This window comes from Euprymna scolopes, chromosome 46, assembly GCF_053919585.1.
Source record: "Euprymna scolopes isolate OS-2025 chromosome 46, ASM5391958v1, whole genome shotgun sequence".
In the NCBI taxonomy this organism is placed as follows: domain Eukaryota; kingdom Metazoa; phylum Mollusca; class Cephalopoda; order Sepiida; family Sepiolidae; genus Euprymna; species Euprymna scolopes.
Window position 1 is genome coordinate 87439693 of NC_136527.1, and position 18375 is coordinate 87458067.

Here is an 18375-nt window from a genome sequence, read left to right on the forward strand (position 1 = left end):
ACAGTAGTCTTAAAAATCTAAAAACTGTTTTAGAACGAATTAAGATGTAAAAGTTTCATTATGTGTGTTACATCATTTGTAAACATTTATGCTGATTACACTACCATTTATGGTAGCACATCTAAGACAGTAAACGACCAAGTTCTCTCTGATTCTCTCTCCTCTGATCTTGAGCACATGGTACAATGGGGAAAGGAGTGGCTGGTTACTTTTAATGCATCTAAAACCAAGCTTCACTCTTTACATCATCAACATTCTGATCCACATCTGGCATCAATTGAAATGAATGGCTCTCGTCTTCAGGAGGCCTCAAGTTTTGACAAGCTTCTGGGCTTCACAATTACTCCTGATCTTAAATGGAACACGTACATCAAATCTGTTGTCAGCGCCACTGGAAAAATGGTGGGCTCTTTCTATCGATCCAGTAGATATCTCACTGCTGATGCAATTCTCTATCTATATAAGAACCAGGTACGTCCAAAGATGGAATACTGTTGCGACATCTGGGCAGGAGCTGCTAGAAAGGACTTGATAGAGTTCAAAATAGACTTTGTAGCCTCGTAGGAGATGTCCTTTTCTCTTCCCTGCAACCTCTATCTCACAGAAGAGATGTTGCGAGTTTGTCTCTGATGTATCGTTATTTTCATGGAAAGTGTTCGACTGAGCTTCAGTCTATGGTCCCCCCTCGCCAAACTTTCACAAGAAACACTCGTCTAGCTGTAAACACTATCAATAATTCCCCTCACTCTTTATCTAGCTTCTCTCTTAGAACTGCACGCCTGTGGAATTTCTTCCGTTTTCCTGCTTTCCGGCTGACTACAATATAGTTGTGTTCAAGTCTAACGTAAATAAGTTCTTGGTGAGCCGTTCCATAGAAGTTAACAAATTTACCGAATTTTCATTACTAATGATTACTATATTTTCCAATTTCTACTGTACACTCTTTAACCCTTATCCTTGAGTGGCCTCTTGGCCTTGATATTGTGGTGATGCCTGTGTAAAAAAAAAAAATTCTTATTCAATTTTTTCTTTATTTCGTTCAGATAATAACCTTACAAGAAACAGTTCAAAAAGAATGCGATGAAAGATTCGAACTAAGTGTTTCCTTGGCCGCCGTCAGGTTAGAATTATTGCAAGTGAAGAAAACAGGCGGTAAGACAAACTTTGGATCATTTCAATTATTCAAACTATTGTTCTTAGTAAAACCACAGTTTAGCGGCCTGAACAACATCTGATAAAAAAATTGTGTCTGCAGATGATAAAAATGGTCCATGAATGTCATTTTCACAACGTTTCAACCGATGAACCTCCAACCTTCTTCAGGTGTACCTTGTCGCACTTGGGAATCTTTCTGTCGAATTCCGGAATCTGGATGGAATTTTGAACGGAACCCTTTATTTACTTCAAGCGGGTAGCATGTTCTTGTTCCGTCAGCCATAACTGGATAGAGGTCCGAAGTAATTTGCAATTGTATTTTGTGGTCGCCCACGCTGAGAATCGAACCTTCAACCTTCATGAGAATATAATATTCAGCGTACATCCATGACCTGTTTTTTGTTTTACTTTTGCACCCGCAAACAAGGCATATTGCTACGTAAGGGGTTACTACTTGGAATCATGTTTGACGGGGGACTATGATGGGCAGAAAGATGTTTGTTCACATTACATTGAAACTTTTACTGTGGATCATTTTAATTATTCGAACTATTGTTCTTGGTAAAACTACAGTTTAGCGGCCTGAATAGCATATGATGAAAATTGTGTCTGCAGATGATAAAAATGGTCCGTGTCATTTTTCACAAAGTTTCAGTCAATGTAACCTCCGACCTTCTTCAGGTGTTTCTTGTTGAACTCTGGAATCTTTTGCATTATTTAAATTCTTTGAAGTACTGTTCTCCTCCTAAGTGTCATTTGAATGTTGAAAAAAAAACAAACATGGATTTTACACCAAATAACAACCAACCCATTCCCCCCTTTTCTTTCTTCCCATTTCCCCATTTCTATCTCCCCCACTTCCTGACCGATTTCCTAACTTCAAATATACCAAAAATTAATACTGTAACCATTTTCCCTCTCCCATTGCAAAACTCATTCATGTTCTGCAGGGCAGGGAACAAAAACGACAAAATCCACTATAAAACAACCAAACCAAACCAAACACAACAAACTAATGATTGAAGATACAAAAAGTTTGAAGAATTAAACCTTCTACAAAATAACTCGATGCAACATGAATACTATTTCCAAAATAATTGGATTCGGCATTAAATAACCGGAAAAGGGTTGATATGCCGTAAAACAAAACAACCAAACCAAACCAAACCTTAGTTGAAAAAACTCCCTTTTCCTTAGCTGAACTGGTGCTACCAAATCAGGCTGTCTGAAGATATTGGCTTCCTGAGACGAAATGCACCTAACATTGATGCGTTTTGATTTTTCTACTTCCTTTTGCAAAACTTAATTAGGTTCTAAGTAATTATGTGCATGGTATAATCATGTTGACACGCAGGTTCCCGCTGGATCACCAAAGTTAAGCAACGTTGAACCTGGTCAGTACTAAATGGGTGACCAGTTGGGACTTTTAGGTGCTGTATGTGCTCTCCGCTTATCTCGGCATTGTTTCAAGTTATCTTGGTCTTCTTGCCACTGGACTCAAACAGTGCTGATTCAGGAGAGGTGTGGTTGGAGATTGTGCAACCCTGGCCTCACAATTACATGCGCAGATCTGCCCCTACAGGGGGTATCCTTTGTCTTCTGAGACTCAACGGAGGCATTGAATTATTTTTTGCAAAATCGAAAACAAAAACAACCCTCCCCCCCGTTTTTCTTTTTCCCATTTCTCCTTTCTACCTCCACCCCCCGACCGGTTTCCTAACTTCAAATGTACCAAACATTAATACTGTAACCCTTTTCCCTCTCCCATAGCAAAACTCATTCATGTTCTGCAGGGTAAGGAACAAAAATGGTAAAATCCAATATAAACCTCTCTCCCACAGAAGAGATGTTGCGAGCCTGTCTTTGTTTTATCGTTATTTCCATGGCAGGTGTTCGTCTGAGCTCCAATCCCTCGTCCCCCCTCGCCAATCTTTCACAAGAAACACCAGTCTGGCTGAAACTACTGTCAACAATTTTCCCCACTCTTTATCTGTGCCTAAATCCAAACGTAAATTCCATGAGCAAAGCTTCTTTCTTAGAACTGCACGCCAGTGCAACTCTCTGCCGCTTACCTGTTTCCCACCTGACTACAATTTGGACGTCTTCAAGTCCAATGTAAACAAACTCCTGACAAATCGCCCCCTTAAGTAAGACACTCTATCAAAACCCCCAATACTAATGATTACTACAATACTATCTCATTGATTACTGTACACGCAATAACCCTTATCCTTGAGTGGCCTTCGGGCCTTGATAAGTGGTGACCTCCATGTAAAAAACAAAAAACAAAAAAAACAAAAAAAAACAAACCAAACACTACAAACTAGCGATTGAGGATGCAAAGAACTTGAAGAATAAAAACCGTCTACAGAATAACTGGATGCAACATCGAAATATTATTTCCAAAATCACTGGATTCAGCATTGAATAACCCGAAAAGGGTGGATATGCTATGGTTAGAAAAGAAAAAAAAAAAAAAAAAAAAGAAACGTACCGGGCGTATCTGCATCGCTCTTTGGGAAAGAAGAAGGAAAGGATGGCCAGCGCATTTGTATACGTGAAGGGCATCTTGGGAAGGCAGAGCATGATGGGAGAAGCCATTTTTTTCCCTGTCTCTTCCTTTTTTTTTCTAGATAGGAGGATATAAAAGCAGGGAAAAATTCCCTGGGGGGGGGGCAGAGAGAAAAGAGTCGACACATCTTCTCTTGAAAAGAATTTCATATTGCTGACGTTCGGATTGTGCGGTGTGACATTGGTGGCGAGAGGCCAGGTGTGGTCGATTGGAAAAGAAGAGGGTAGAAACGTGCTGTTGTCGAGAGAGTGACTCACTCCTTCCCGAACCCCAGAACCAAATGCTGATTATAACCCTAGAAAACTACTCGATCAAATTAAATGAAATTTTTTTCCGGAGATCTTCAGTCCATAACGGATACGTACAATATAATATTTTTTCGATATTTTCATTTTTTAATGTCTTGATTAAACTGTACAAGTACCTAAAAAAAATTGTAGAGGTGGACCTAATGTAAAAAAAAAAAAAAAGTTTTTTTTTGTGTTTTAACTTATTTTAAAGTGTTTTTTTTATTTAAAATGTATGTACTGTAAAATCTATCGAATTAGAATAAAAACAAATCACCATTTTTTTTTTCATTCTAACTCAACAGGCTTTCATTATCTTATCCAGATAGGTAGAAGAGTAATTAATCTTGCCTTTGGTAACATTTATTTGTTGTATAATTATTTTATTGTGGTCGATTGGAAAAGAAGAGGGCAGAAACGTGCGGTTGTCGAGAGAGTGACTCACTCCTTCCCAAACCCCAGAACCGAATCCTGATTATAACCCTAGATGCTGTAAAACAAAATAATCAAGCCAAACCTTAGTTGAAAAAACATGGATTTTAAACCTGATGAAGATCTTACGTTTCATTGACCGAAACGTTGTGCCAATAACATTCAAAATGAGAATAATTGTTGGAACAATCAAAACTATACAAACAAGTACGTGTTTGTTGAAACGCACAAGTTTGTCCTATGTTGTGTTCCATTCATTGATTGTTTTGTTTTGCTGTGAAAATGTTGTGATTAAATGCTTTAAAATAAAACTGGTACAAACCTGTTTATATGCAGCCTGTAGTGTTCGTTGGCAGACAAAGAATTTAAACAATGGCTGCTACTTCTCTTTATATGTTGTTTTATTTTTTATTCCTTTATTTTTATCTTATTTATTTATTTTTATTCTTTTTTATATTTATTTACTTTTATTTTTTAATTTATTTTTATATTTTTTTATTTATTTCATATTTTTTATTCTTATTTTTTTATTTATTTATTATATTTTATTTATTTACTTTTATTTACTTTTTATTTATCTATTTTTATTTTATTTTTTATTTTTATTTATTTATTTTATATTTATTTTCTTTTTATTTAATTAATATATTTTATTTATTTTATTTATTTACTTTTTATTTATTATATTTTATTTATTTTTATTTATTTACTTTTTGTTTATTTATATTTAATTTAATTTTATTTGTTTACTTTTTATTTATTTATATTTTTTAATCCGTTTATTTTTATTTTATTTTTTATTTTATCTATTTTTATTTCTTTTATTTTTTTTATTTTTCTTTGTTTTTAATTAATTAATTTATTTTTTATTTTCTTTGTTTTTATTTATTCTTTTTATTTATTAATTATTTATTTTTATATTTTTTATTTATTTTCTTTTTATTTAATTAATATATTTTATTTATTTTTTATTTATTATACTTTATTTATTTTTATTTACTTACTTTTTGTTTATTTATTTATTTATTTATATTTTATTTATTTTTATTTGTTTACTTTTTATTTATCTATTTTTATTTTTTATCCGTTTAATTTTATTTTATTTATTTATTATTTTATTCATTTATTTTTTATTTTATCTATTTTTATTTCTTTTATTTTTTTATTCATTTATTTTTCTTTGTTTTTAATTTATTTATTTATTTTCTATTTTCTTTGTTTTTATTTATTCTTTTTATTTATTAATTTTTTATTTTTATTTTATTTATTTTTAACTTTTTTATTTATTTATTTTTATTCATTTACTTTTTGGGTGTATTTATTTATTCTTTTTCTTTGTTTTTATTTATTTATTTTTATTTAGGTGCTTCCAAGTCACCCTTACATCAATCCTTGCCCACTGTGAATAAATTAAGGTCCGCCTCCCTTCCAGGTACGACCGCAAACAGTGAACTACCAACTACTTCTTTGTCAAGTGGCTTACACAGGAACATCAAATCCACTGACCGATCCAAACTTGAGCCATTGAAACCTTTCAGCTCGGAAGGCCAGAGTTCAAGTCAAAGATCAAACGAACTTACAAGTCAAGGGAAAGAGACGAAACGAGTCAGGCGTTTTTCAACGGATCAAAAGACATTTTTTGCACTGAACAGGAAAATGTCTGTCGAGAGACAAAGACTATTGGCTGTACTCACAAGAAACTCAACGAAATGCCCAAAATAATTTAAAGTGTTTATGTAGAATTCAACTTAATTAAAAAAATATATATACAGATTAATTTTTAAAGAAACTTTATGATGTAATAACCTGTCATGGAATGAAGATGTCATGCGGCAAAAATTAGGTAAATTGGTAATGTATATTTTTATTTTAATGAAAATGAAATTTTATGACTACGCAAGATATTTTCTTTTTTTTTTTTTTATTACATTTTCACTCCAAACAAGGCACATTGCCACTTTGTTGTAGGGGGCTACTATCAGGGACATCGGCATCAGGGGTACTGTATAGGGAGTTGGGCAGCAAGATGTCGGTTCATGTTGCACTTGAACTTCTGCATGTCAGTACAGTTGGGGAAGCAGGGACCGAGAAAGGAATTCCAAAGTCTTGCTGTCCTGGGGAAGAAACTACTGGAGTAGAAGGCCCTCTTACATCTAGGGATCTCTACTGTGAAGGGGTGGGATTTAGTTGCTTGTCGGGGTTATTTACGTTGAGGGGGCACAAGTGCTTGCAGTTCATCAGAGCATTCACCGTTAAAGTACTTGTAGAACAGGCAGAGGGATGCAACATTTCGTCGATGGGACAGAGGCTGAAGTTTAGATGATAGTTCAGGACCTATCAGGTTGGCGACTTTCTTTTGAACCTTGTCTAGGAGAGCGAGAGACTAGTAGCAGATGCACCAGCCCAAATATGACAACAATACTCCATACATGGGCGAATGGTGGCCTTATAGAGGTACAGGATACTTTCAGGCGTTAGTAGCTTTCTAGCATGATAGAGAGAACCTACCTTCTTCGCAGCGGTCCTGGTGATACTCTCGATGTAATTGTTTTTATAACCACAAGTTATGATAACCACAAGTTATGATAACCACAAGTTATGATAACCACAAGTTATAATAACCAACCGATCAGAAACTTCCAAAGTTACCATAAAAATTGTTGAATTTTGGATTCAATCAGTTCGCTGTCGTCTGTCACAAACCTGCATTTGATTCTTCGCCGCCATCTTTGTTACTGCGAATTGCTTAACACTCAAGATCGGAACTGCACTGATTCTTCACCGCCATCTTTGTTACTAGGAATTGCTAAAGATTCTTCGCTGCCATCTTTGTTCAACATAATGTCGCAAGACTTAACATATGACAATTTTGTACAAAAAGTCTGGAAACTTATTGAAGGTACACCTCATACGTTAATCTTGCATAAAAATCTGACATTGTACTTTTTAAAAAGAAAAATATTAAAATTGAAATGATAACAAGATGATATATTTCTTTCTAATCAGACGATACTTAGTGTTTTTTTTTTTTTACTTACTCTCACCCCTAACATGGCATATCGCTACTCGGACATAAAGGGATATTATTTGTTGCTTGTTATTGGGTAACTGCATTCACGTTCGTTGTTGATTTCTGATTGCGAATGAATGCTCCGATACGTCCGGTTCACAAAATGCACTCGTACCAAAACAAGAAATTTAGAAAACTCAGAAAAAAAAAACTTAATATCAACAGATACATGAAAAAAAAAAATCATGAAAACAAATTAAAAAAATGTTTTTAAATCCTGAAAAATATATACTGAAAAAAAAAAAATTAAATAAATAAATTTTAAATAATGAAAAAAAATAATGAAAAAAATATGGAAAAAACTTTTTAAAAATGAAAAAAAAAAATAATGAAAAATAAAAAATAATGTAAAACAATACTGAAAAATAATGAAAAACAATGGAAAATGATGAAAAAATATAGAAAAGTACATACTGTAAAAAATAATGAAAAAAAATAAAAAATATAGAAAACTACATACTGTAAAAAATAATATAAAAAAATATAGAAAACTACATACTGTAAAAAATAATATAAAAAAATAATGAAAACTACATACTGTAAAAAATAATATAAAAAAATAATGAAAAATACATACTGTAAAAAAATAATATAAAAAAATTAAAAAATAATATAAAAAGAATAAAAAAAATAATATAAAAAAATAATGAAAAAATAAAAAATGCATACTGTAAAAAAATAATATAAATAATGAAAAATACATATTGTAAAAAATTTAAAAAAACAATGAAAAATGTATACTGTAAAATAATATAAAAAAATAATGAAAAATACATACTGTAAAAAATAAATAAAACAATGAAAAAATAAAGAAAAATGTATACTGTAAAATAATAATATAAAAAATAATTAAAAATGTATACTGTGAAAAAATAATATTAAAAAATAATGAAAAATATATAACGGAAAAAATCACGAAAAACTAAAAAAAAAACAAAAAACATGAAAAAACATAATAAAAAAATATTAAAAAAATCATTAGGAAAAGAGAAAATAAGTAAAACAATTCCAAGAAAACGAAGAAAATCAAATTCAATCATCAAATAACATTTTAACATTTTTATTCATAACAAGATAACGACATTACATAAAAATGTCATATTTCAAATTGATTTCAACAACATCCAAAAGTTCAGCTGGCCTTTCGATAATGTTAATTAACATTTCGATAATGTTAAGTATTGTTTCAATACTGTGGAGTACCATTTTGATAACGTTAATTATCATTTTGTTAATGTTAATTATCATTTTGATAATATTAATTATCGTTTCACTATCCGACATGAGTGTCATTTATTTTACACAACTAAAAGTTAAAAATGTTTGATTGTTAATCGAATCATTTATTTCATAACAAAATTGTTAAGAATAAAATAGCGTTCCTGGTGCATAAAAAAAAAACTGTTCCTTAACGAGTCCTTCATAATCAGTATTATTTAAATTAAAAAAAACAACATTTTAATGGTAAAATGTTTCATCTGCCATTTTGGTTATAGTCAGCTAACATACTTCCTAACTTACTGCGTGACTGCTACCGGAAGAGGTGACAAGAAAAATCATTTCCTCCAATTCTTTTTCTCTCACACTCTTGTGCATGTATTCTTTTTTTTTTTTAGTAGGTTTTTCCAATCTTTTTTTTTTATATTTGTAACTAGCGCCCGGCTTTGCCTGGTATAAAATACGCTTAAATATGCTATTTTAATTTGTCTAGATTTTGTATATATTAGCAGGGGTACCCGGCGTTGTCTGGGTGTGTGGAGGCATAGTAAGGACACCCTGGTGGTAGGGGGGGGGGACAAGACAACAATAGTTTGGGTGGAGAAATGTGGAAATGTGTTATAAAAAAAAAAAAAAATGTGGTAGTTGGCAGGAAGGCAGACTCGAACACGTAATGCGAAGGAGAAAAAAAAAAAAAAACTAACGTTTTAGCCGATGCCTCCACTGAAATTCACGGAATATCAGCGAAAAAAAAAAGACCCCTCCTTGTAGAAAAGTGGCCAGTTTAAGGTAAAGGAATTAAGGTTTTGGCCAATTTTTCGATATTTGTCATCCGAAGGATCACACTTTTTAAAAAAAATATTTTTTTATTACATTTTCACCCCAAACAAGACACATTGCCACTTTGGTGTAGGGGGCTACTATCAGGGGCAGCAACTACTGGGGTACTATGTTGGGATTTGGCCAGCAAGATGTCGGTTCACGTTACACTTGAACTTCTGCATGTCAGTACAGTTGGGGAAGCAGGGACCTGGAATGGAATTCCAGAGTCAAGCGGTTCTGGGGAAGAAACTACTTGAGTAGAAAGATCTTTTACATCTAGGGATCTCTACTGTGTGGAGGTGGGATTTAGCTGCCTGTCGGGTTTGTCAAGGGTGTCTACGTCGTGGGGGGCACAAGTGTCTGCAGTTCGCCAGAGCATTCACCATTAAAATACTTGTAGAACAGGCAGAGGGATGCAACATTTCGTTGATGGGACAGAGGCTGAAGCTTAGATACCAATCTCGTAAAGATCCATCGCGTATATCGAAAGTTTTTGCAAAACATACACACACATTTTGCCCTTTATATATAGATAATAATTATTAAAGTTTCTTTTTTTTTTTAAATAATCATTTAAAAGTTTTTCAGTGTAATTTTAACCAACAATTATTGAAAATAGTTTTTTTTTGAAGAATTTTTAAAAACACCTTTTAAAATTTAATATATATATATATATATATGCTAGCGGTAGGTCGGCACGAACGTGAAAATATAATGTGAATTGTCCAGCACGCTCAGTTCATTTTATTTATATAGATATATATATATATATATATATATATATATATATATATATATATATATATATATATATATTCTTTTAACTATTTTGGGGGTATTATGTATTGGATACGTTTTTTTTTATGATGTTTGAAAAATTGTAATTTTGATATCAATAATTTTATTTTTATGCTTTCATACACATATATTTATAAAAAACTAATTTTTAAATTTCAAAAAATAACTTATTTTTATAATTTCATAAATATATTGTTTTATAAATTTTTTAATAAAATAAAAGCTTTTATTAATTATTAATAATAATACCTGCATTTTGGGGATTATCCGTGATTTTTGTCCATTTTTGGCTAATGTTTGGGTAAATTTGACCCATTTTGGACCCTTAAGATACCTTGAAAAGCCCTATATAGGTGGGATAGCCAGTGAGAATGTTAGATTTAATGATATAGAGCCATTAATGGTCAAAAATTGCACCCTGTGTGGCTTGGGAGGTGCATTTTGGAAAATCCGTGATTTCCGACCATTTTTGGCTAATTTTGGGGTAATTTTGACCCATTTTGGACTCTGAGATATCCTAAAAAACCCTCTACTTGTGGGATAGCCAATGGGAATGTTACATTTAATGATACAAATGCATTTATAGTCAAAAAATGCATCCTGTGGCTTTCAATAAATGATTAAGTGTACATATATATGTGTGTGTGTGCTTTCTCAAGGGAGATAATAAAAATAAGAGTTATCTACCTTTAAAAACCATATGAAAATGTACTAACAAATAAATATATATATATATAGAGAGAGATTAATTTATGAAATATATATGGCGATTAAGCTACACTGAATATTCGGCGTTTCATCCACTATAGGATTCGTCAGGCTAACGAATCCTATAGTGGATGAAACGCCGAATATTCAGTGTAGCTAAATCGCCATATATATTTCATAAATTACTAACGAGCTCTACCAACGTATTGAGCAGTTTTGAAGTAAATACTTAAAGTTTACGCATAAATCTATACATTCGTATATTAATTTTATGTGAGTAAATGAAGTAGTTATATATATATACATATATATATATATATATATATACAACTTCTTAATTTACTCACCTAAAATTAATATACGAATATTCGTTTTCAGCATTCCTGACCAAATTGAGGGTTGGCCCCTTTCATATTCCGGCTGTACAAACATGGTCACCAGTGATTTACATGTCAAAATACACACATTAATAAAACTAGATCCAAAACTATTTGTCTCTGCTAATTTTCCTTGCGATATTCGTTTTCAGCATACCTGAACAAACTGAGGGTTGGCCCCTTTCATATGCCGCCTGTACAAACATGGTCACCAGTGATTTACATTTCAAAATACACACATTAATATTTTCAATTTAAAAGGCTTGGCTGGCTTCAGAAGGAGTGATACGACTTTGCACCCGTCTCTCACTGCCACGCCCTCTTCCCCCGACCTTAGTCCGCTGGCTGGACTACTACTACTACGTCCAAACAAGAGGGGATGTAGGTATAGATAGGTGACAATCTTATAGACCAAAGCATCTCAGAGTGAATTCAATTGAAAAATTTCTAAGTCCAAACAAGAGGGGATGTAGGTATAGATAGGTGACAATCTTATAGACCAAGGCATCTCAGAGTGTATTCAATTGAAAAATTTCTAAGTCAAACAAGAGGGGATGTAGGTATAGATAGGTGACAATCTTATAGACCAAGGCATCTCAGAGTGTATTCAAGTGAAAAATTTCCAAGTCCAAACAAGAGGGGATGTAGGCATTGATAGATGGCAATCTTATAGACCAAGGCATCTCAGCGTGTATTCACGTGAAAAATTTCTAAGTCAAAACAAGAGGGGATGTAGGTATAGATAGGTGACAATCTTATAGACCAAGGCATCTCAGCGTGTATTCAATTGAAAAATTTCTAAGTCCAAACAAGAGGGGATGTAGGTATAGATAGGTGAAAATCTTATAGACCAAGGCATCTCAGCGTGTATTCAATTGAAAAATTTCTAAGTCCAAACAAGAGGGGATGTAGGTATAGATAGGTGACAATCTTATAGACCAAGGCATCTCAGCGTGTATTCAATTGAAAAATTTCTAAGTCCAAACAAGAGGGGGATGTAGGTATAGATAGGTGACAATCTTATAGACCAAGGCATCTCAGCGTGTATTCAATTGTAAAATTTCTAAGTCCAAACAAGAGGGGATGTAGGTATAGATAGGTGACAATCTTATAGACCAAGGCATCTCAGCGTGTATTCAATTGAAAAATTTCTAAGTCCAAACAAGAGGGGATGTAGGTATAGATAGGTGACAATCTTATAGACCAAGGCATCTCAGAGTGTATTCAATTGAAAAATTTCTAAGTCCAAACAAGAGGGGATGTAGGTATAGATAGGTGACAATCTTATAGACCAAGGCATCTCAGCGTGTATTCAATTGAAAAATTTCTAAGTCCAAACAAGAGGGGATGTAGGTATAGATAGGTGACAATCTTATAGACCAAGGCATCTCAGAGTGTATTCAATTGAAAAATTTCTAAGTCCAAACAAGAGGGGATGTAGGTATAGATAGGTGACAATCTTATAGACCAAAGCATCTCAGAGTGAATTCAATTGAAAAATTTCTAAGTCCAAACAAGAGGGGATGTAGGTATAGATAGGTGACAATCTTATAGACCAAGGCATCTCAGAGTGTATTCAATTGAAAAATTTCTAAGTCAAACAAGAGGGGATGTAGGTATAGATAGGTGACAATCTTATAGACCAAGGCATCTCAGAGTGTATTCAATTGAAAAATTTCTAAGTCCAAACAAGAGGGGATGTAGGCATTGATAGATGGCAATCTTATAGACCAAGGCATCTCAGCGTGTATTCAAGTGAAAAATTTCTAAGTCCAAACAAGAGGGGATGTAGGTATAGATAGGTGACAATCTTATAGACCAAGGCATCTCAGCGTGTATTCACGTGAAAAATTTCTAAGTCCAAACAAGAGGGGATGTAGGTATAGATAGGTGACAATCTTATAGACCAAAGCATCTCAGAGTGAATTCAATTAAAAAATTTCTAAGTCCAAACAAGAGGGGATGTAGGTATAGATAGGTGAAAATCTTATAGACCAAGGCATCTCAGCGTGTATTCAATTGAAAAATTTCTAAGTCCAAACAAGAGGGGATGTAGGTATAGATAGGTGACAATCTTATAGACCAAAGCATCTCAGCGTATATTCAATTGAAAAATTTCTAAGTCCAAACAAGAGGGGATGTAGGTATAGATAGGTGACAATCTTATAGACCAAGGCATCTCAGCGTATATTCAATTGAAAAATTTCTAAGTCCAAACAAGAGGGGATGTAGGTATAGATAGGTGACAATCTTATAGACCAAGGCATCTCAGAGTGTATTCAAGTGAAAAATTTCTAAGTCCAAACAAGAGGGGATGTAGGCATTGATAGATGGCAATCTTATAGACCAAGGCATCTCAGCGTGTATTCAATTGAAAAATTTCTAAGTCCAAACAAGAGGGGATGTAGGTATAGATAGGTGACAATCTTATAGACCAAAGCATCTCAGCGTATATTCAATTGAAAAATTTCTAAGTCCAAACAAGAGGGGATGTAGGTATAGATAGGTGACAATTAAGGCATCTCAGCGTGTATTCAATTGAAAAATTTCTAAGTCCAAACAAGAGGGGATGTAGGTATAGATAGGTGACAATCTTATAGACCAAGGCATCTCAGCGTATATTCAATTGAAAAATTTCTAAGTCCAAACAAGAGGGGATGTAGGTATAGATAGGTGACAATCTTATAGACCAAGGCATCTCAGCGTGTATTCACGTGAAAAATTTCTAAGTCCAAACAAGAGGGGGATGTAGGTATAGATAGGTGACAATCTTATAGACCAAGGCATCTCAGCGTGTATTCAATTGAAAAATTTCTAAGTCCAAACAAGAGGGGATGTAGGTATAGATAGGTGACAATCTTATAGACCAAGGCATCTCAGAGTGTATTCAAGTGAAAAATTTCTAAGTCCAAACAAGAGGGGATGTAGGTATAGATAGGTGACAATCTTATAGACCAAGGCATCTCAGCGTGTATTCAATTGAAAAATTTCTAAGTCCAAACAAGAGGGGATGTAGGTATAGATAGGTGACAATCTTATAGACCAAGGCATCTCAGAGTGTATTCAATTGAAAAATTTCTAAGTCCAAACAAGAGGGGATGTAGGTATAGATAGGTGACAATCTTATAGACCAAAGCATCTCAGAGTGAATTCAATTGAAAAATTTCTAAGTCCAAACAAGAGGGGATGTAGGTATAGATAGGTGACAATCTTATAGACCAAGGCATCTCAGAGTGTATTCAATTGAAAAATTTCTAAGTCAAACAAGAGGGGATGTAGGTATAGATAGGTGACAATCTTATAGACCAAGGCATCTCAGAGTGTATTCAATTGAAAAATTTCTAAGTCCAAACAAGAGGGGATGTAGGCATTGATAGATGGCAATCTTATAGACCAAGGCATCTCAGCGTGTATTCAAGTGAAAAATTTCTAAGTCCAAACAAGAGGGGATGTAGGTATAGATAGGTGACAATCTTATAGACCAAGGCATCTCAGCGTGTATTCACGTGAAAAATTTCTAAGTCCAAACAAGAGGGGATGTAGGTATAGATAGGTGACAATCTTATAGACCAAAGCATCTCAGAGTGAATTCAATTAAAAAATTTCTAAGTCCAAACAAGAGGGGATGTAGGTATAGATAGGTGAAAATCTTATAGACCAAGGCATCTCAGCGTGTATTCAATTGAAAAATTTCTAAGTCCAAACAAGAGGGGATGTAGGTATAGATAGGTGACAATCTTATAGACCAAAGCATCTCAGCGTATATTCAATTGAAAAATTTCTAAGTCCAAACAAGAGGGGATGTAGGTATAGATAGGTGACAATCTTATAGACCAAGGCATCTCAGCGTATATTCAATTGAAAAATTTCTAAGTCCAAACAAGAGGGGATGTAGGTATAGATAGGTGACAATCTTATAGACCAAGGCATCTCAGAGTGTATTCAAGTGAAAAATTTCTAAGTCCAAACAAGAGGGGATGTAGGCATTGATAGATGGCAATCTTATAGACCAAGGCATCTCAGCGTGTATTCAATTGAAAAATTTCTAAGTCCAAACAAGAGGGGATGTAGGTATAGATAGGTGACAATCTTATAGACCAAAGCATCTCAGCGTATATTCAATTGAAAAATTTCTAAGTCCAAACAAGAGGGGATGTAGGTATAGATAGGTGACAATTAAGGCATCTCAGCGTGTATTCAATTGAAAAATTTCTAAGTCCAAACAAGAGGGGATGTAGGTATAGATAGGTGACAATCTTATAGACCAAGGCATCTCAGCGTATATTCAATTGAAAAATTTCTAAGTCCAAACAAGAGGGGATGTAGGTATAGATAGGTGACAATCTTATAGACCAAGGCATCTCAGCGTGTATTCACGTGAAAAATTTCTAAGTCCAAACAAGAGGGGGATGTAGGTATAGATAGGTGACAATCTTATAGACCAAGGCATCTCAGCGTGTATTCAATTGAAAAATTTCTAAGTCCAAACAAGAGGGGATGTAGGTATAGATAGGTGACAATCTTATAGACCAAGGCATCTCAGAGTGTATTCAAGTGAAAAATTTCTAAGTCCAAACAAGAGGGGATGTAGGTATAGATAGGTGACAATCTTATAGACCAAGGCATCTCAGCGTGTATTCAATTGAAAAATTTCTAAGTCCAAACAAGAGGGGATGTAGGTATAGATAGGTGACAATCTTACAGACCAAAGCATCTCAGAGTGTATTCAATTGAAAAATTTCTAAGTCCAAACAAGAGGGGATGTAGGTATAGATAGGTGACAATCTTATAGACCAAGGCATCTCAGCGTGTATTCAATTGAAAAATTTCTAAGTCCAAACAAGAGGGGATGTAGGTATAGATAGGTGACAATCTTACAGACCAAAGCATCTCAGAGTGTATTCAATTGAAAAATTTCTAAGTCCAAACAAGAGGGGATGTAGGTATAGATAGGTGACAATCTTATAGACCAAGGCATCTCAGAGTGTATTCAATTGAAAAATTTCTAAGTCCAAACAAGAGGGGATGTAGGTATAGATAGGTGACAATCTTATAGACCAAAGCATCTCAGAGTGTATTCAATTGAAAAAATTCTAAGTCCAAACAAGAGGGGATGTAGGTATAGATAGGTGACAATCTTATAGACCAAAGTATCCCAGAGTGTATTCAATTGAAAAATTTCTAAGTCCAAACAAGAGGGGATGTAGGTATAGATAGGTGACAATCTTATAGACCAAGGCATCTCAGCGTGTATTCACGTGAAAAATTTCTAAGTCCAAACAAGAGGGGGATGTAGGTATAGATAGGTGACAATCTTATAGACCAAGGCATCTCAGCGTGTATTCAATTGAAAAATTTCTAAGTCCAAACAAGAGGGGATGTAGGTATAGATAGGTGACAATCTTATAGACCAAGGCATCTCAGCGTGTATTCAATTGAAAAATTTCTAAGTCCAAACAAGAGGGGATGTAGGTATAGATAGGTGACAATCTTATAGACCAAGGCATCTCAGCGTGTATTCAATTGAAAAATTTCTAAGTTCAAACAAGAGGGGATGTAGGTATAGATAGGTGACAATCTTATAGACCAAAGCATCTCAGAGTGTATTCAATTGAAAAAATTCTAAGTCCAAACAAGAGGGGATGTAGGTATAGATAGGTGACAATCTTATAGACCAAAGTATCCCAGAGTGTATTCAATTGAAAAAATTCTAAGTCCAAACAAGAGGGGATGTAGGTATAGATAGGTGACAATCTTATAGACCAAGGCATCTCAGCGTGTATTCAATTGAAAAATTTCTAAGTCCAAACAAGAGGGGATGTAGGTAGAGATAGGTGACAATCTTATAGACCAAAGCATCTCAGAGTGTATTCAATTGAAAAATTTCTAAGTCCAAACAAGAGGGGATGTAGATATAGATAGGTGACAATCTTATAGACCAAAGCATCTCAGAGTGTATTCAATTGAAAAAATTCTAAGTCCAAACAAGAGGGGATGTAGGTATAGATAGGTGACAATCTTATAGACCAAAGTATCCCAGAGTGTATTCAATTGAAAAAATTCTAAGTCCAAACAAGAGGGGATGTAGGTATAGATAGGTGACAATCTTATAGACCAAGGCATCTCAGCGTGTATTCACGTGAAAAATTTCTAAGTCCAAACAAGAGGGGGATGTAGGTATAGATAGGTGACAATCTTATAGACCAAGGCATCTCAGCGTGTATTCAATTGAAAAATTTCTAAGTCCAAACAAGAGGGGATGTAGGTATAGATAGGTGACAATCTTATAGACCAAGGCATCTCAGAGTGTATTCAAGTGAAAAATTTCTAAGTCCAAACAAGAGGGGATGTAGGTATAGATAGGTGACAATCTTATAGACCAAGGCATCTCAGCGTGTATTCAATTGAAAAATTTCTAAGTCCAAACAAGAGGGGATGTAGGTATAGATAGGTGACAATCTTACAGACCAAAGCATCTCAGAGTGTATTCAATTGAAAAATTTCTAAGTCCAAACAAGAGGGGATGTAGGTATAGATAGGTGACAATCTTATAGACCAAGGCATCTCAGCGTGTATTCAATTGAAAAATTTCTAAGTCCAAACAAGAGGGGATGTAGGTATAGATAGGTGACAATCTTACAGACCAAAGCATCTCAGAGTGTATTCAATTGAAAAATTTCTAAGTCCAAACAAGAGGGGATGTAGGTATAGATAGGTGACAATCTTATAGACCAAGGCATCTCAGAGTGTATTCAATTGAAAAATTTCTAAGTCCAAACAAGAGGGGATGTAGGTATAGATAGGTGACAATCTTATAGACCAAAGCATCTCAGAGTGTATTCAATTGAAAAAATTCTAAGTCCAAACAAGAGGGGATGTAGGTATAGATAGGTGACAATCTTATAGACCAAAGTATCCCAGAGTGTATTCAATTGA

General features: G+C 33.9%; 1 protein-coding gene across 1 annotated transcript in view; it reads left to right on the top strand.

Annotated features, from left to right (window-relative positions):
* Positions 1–6348, top strand: part of LOC145271139 (uncharacterized) — a 36432-nt gene extending 30084 nt beyond the window's left edge. Inside the window, exons 6-7 of the mRNA XM_080126677.1 lie at positions 1044–1152; positions 5810–6348. Of these exons, the coding sequence (XP_079982803.1) occupies positions 1044–1152; positions 5810–6168 (468 nt within the window). The 3' untranslated portion in view covers positions 6169–6348. The remainder of the gene's footprint in view (positions 1–1043; positions 1153–5809) is intronic.
* The last annotated feature ends 12027 nt before the right edge of the window (positions 6349–18375 follow it).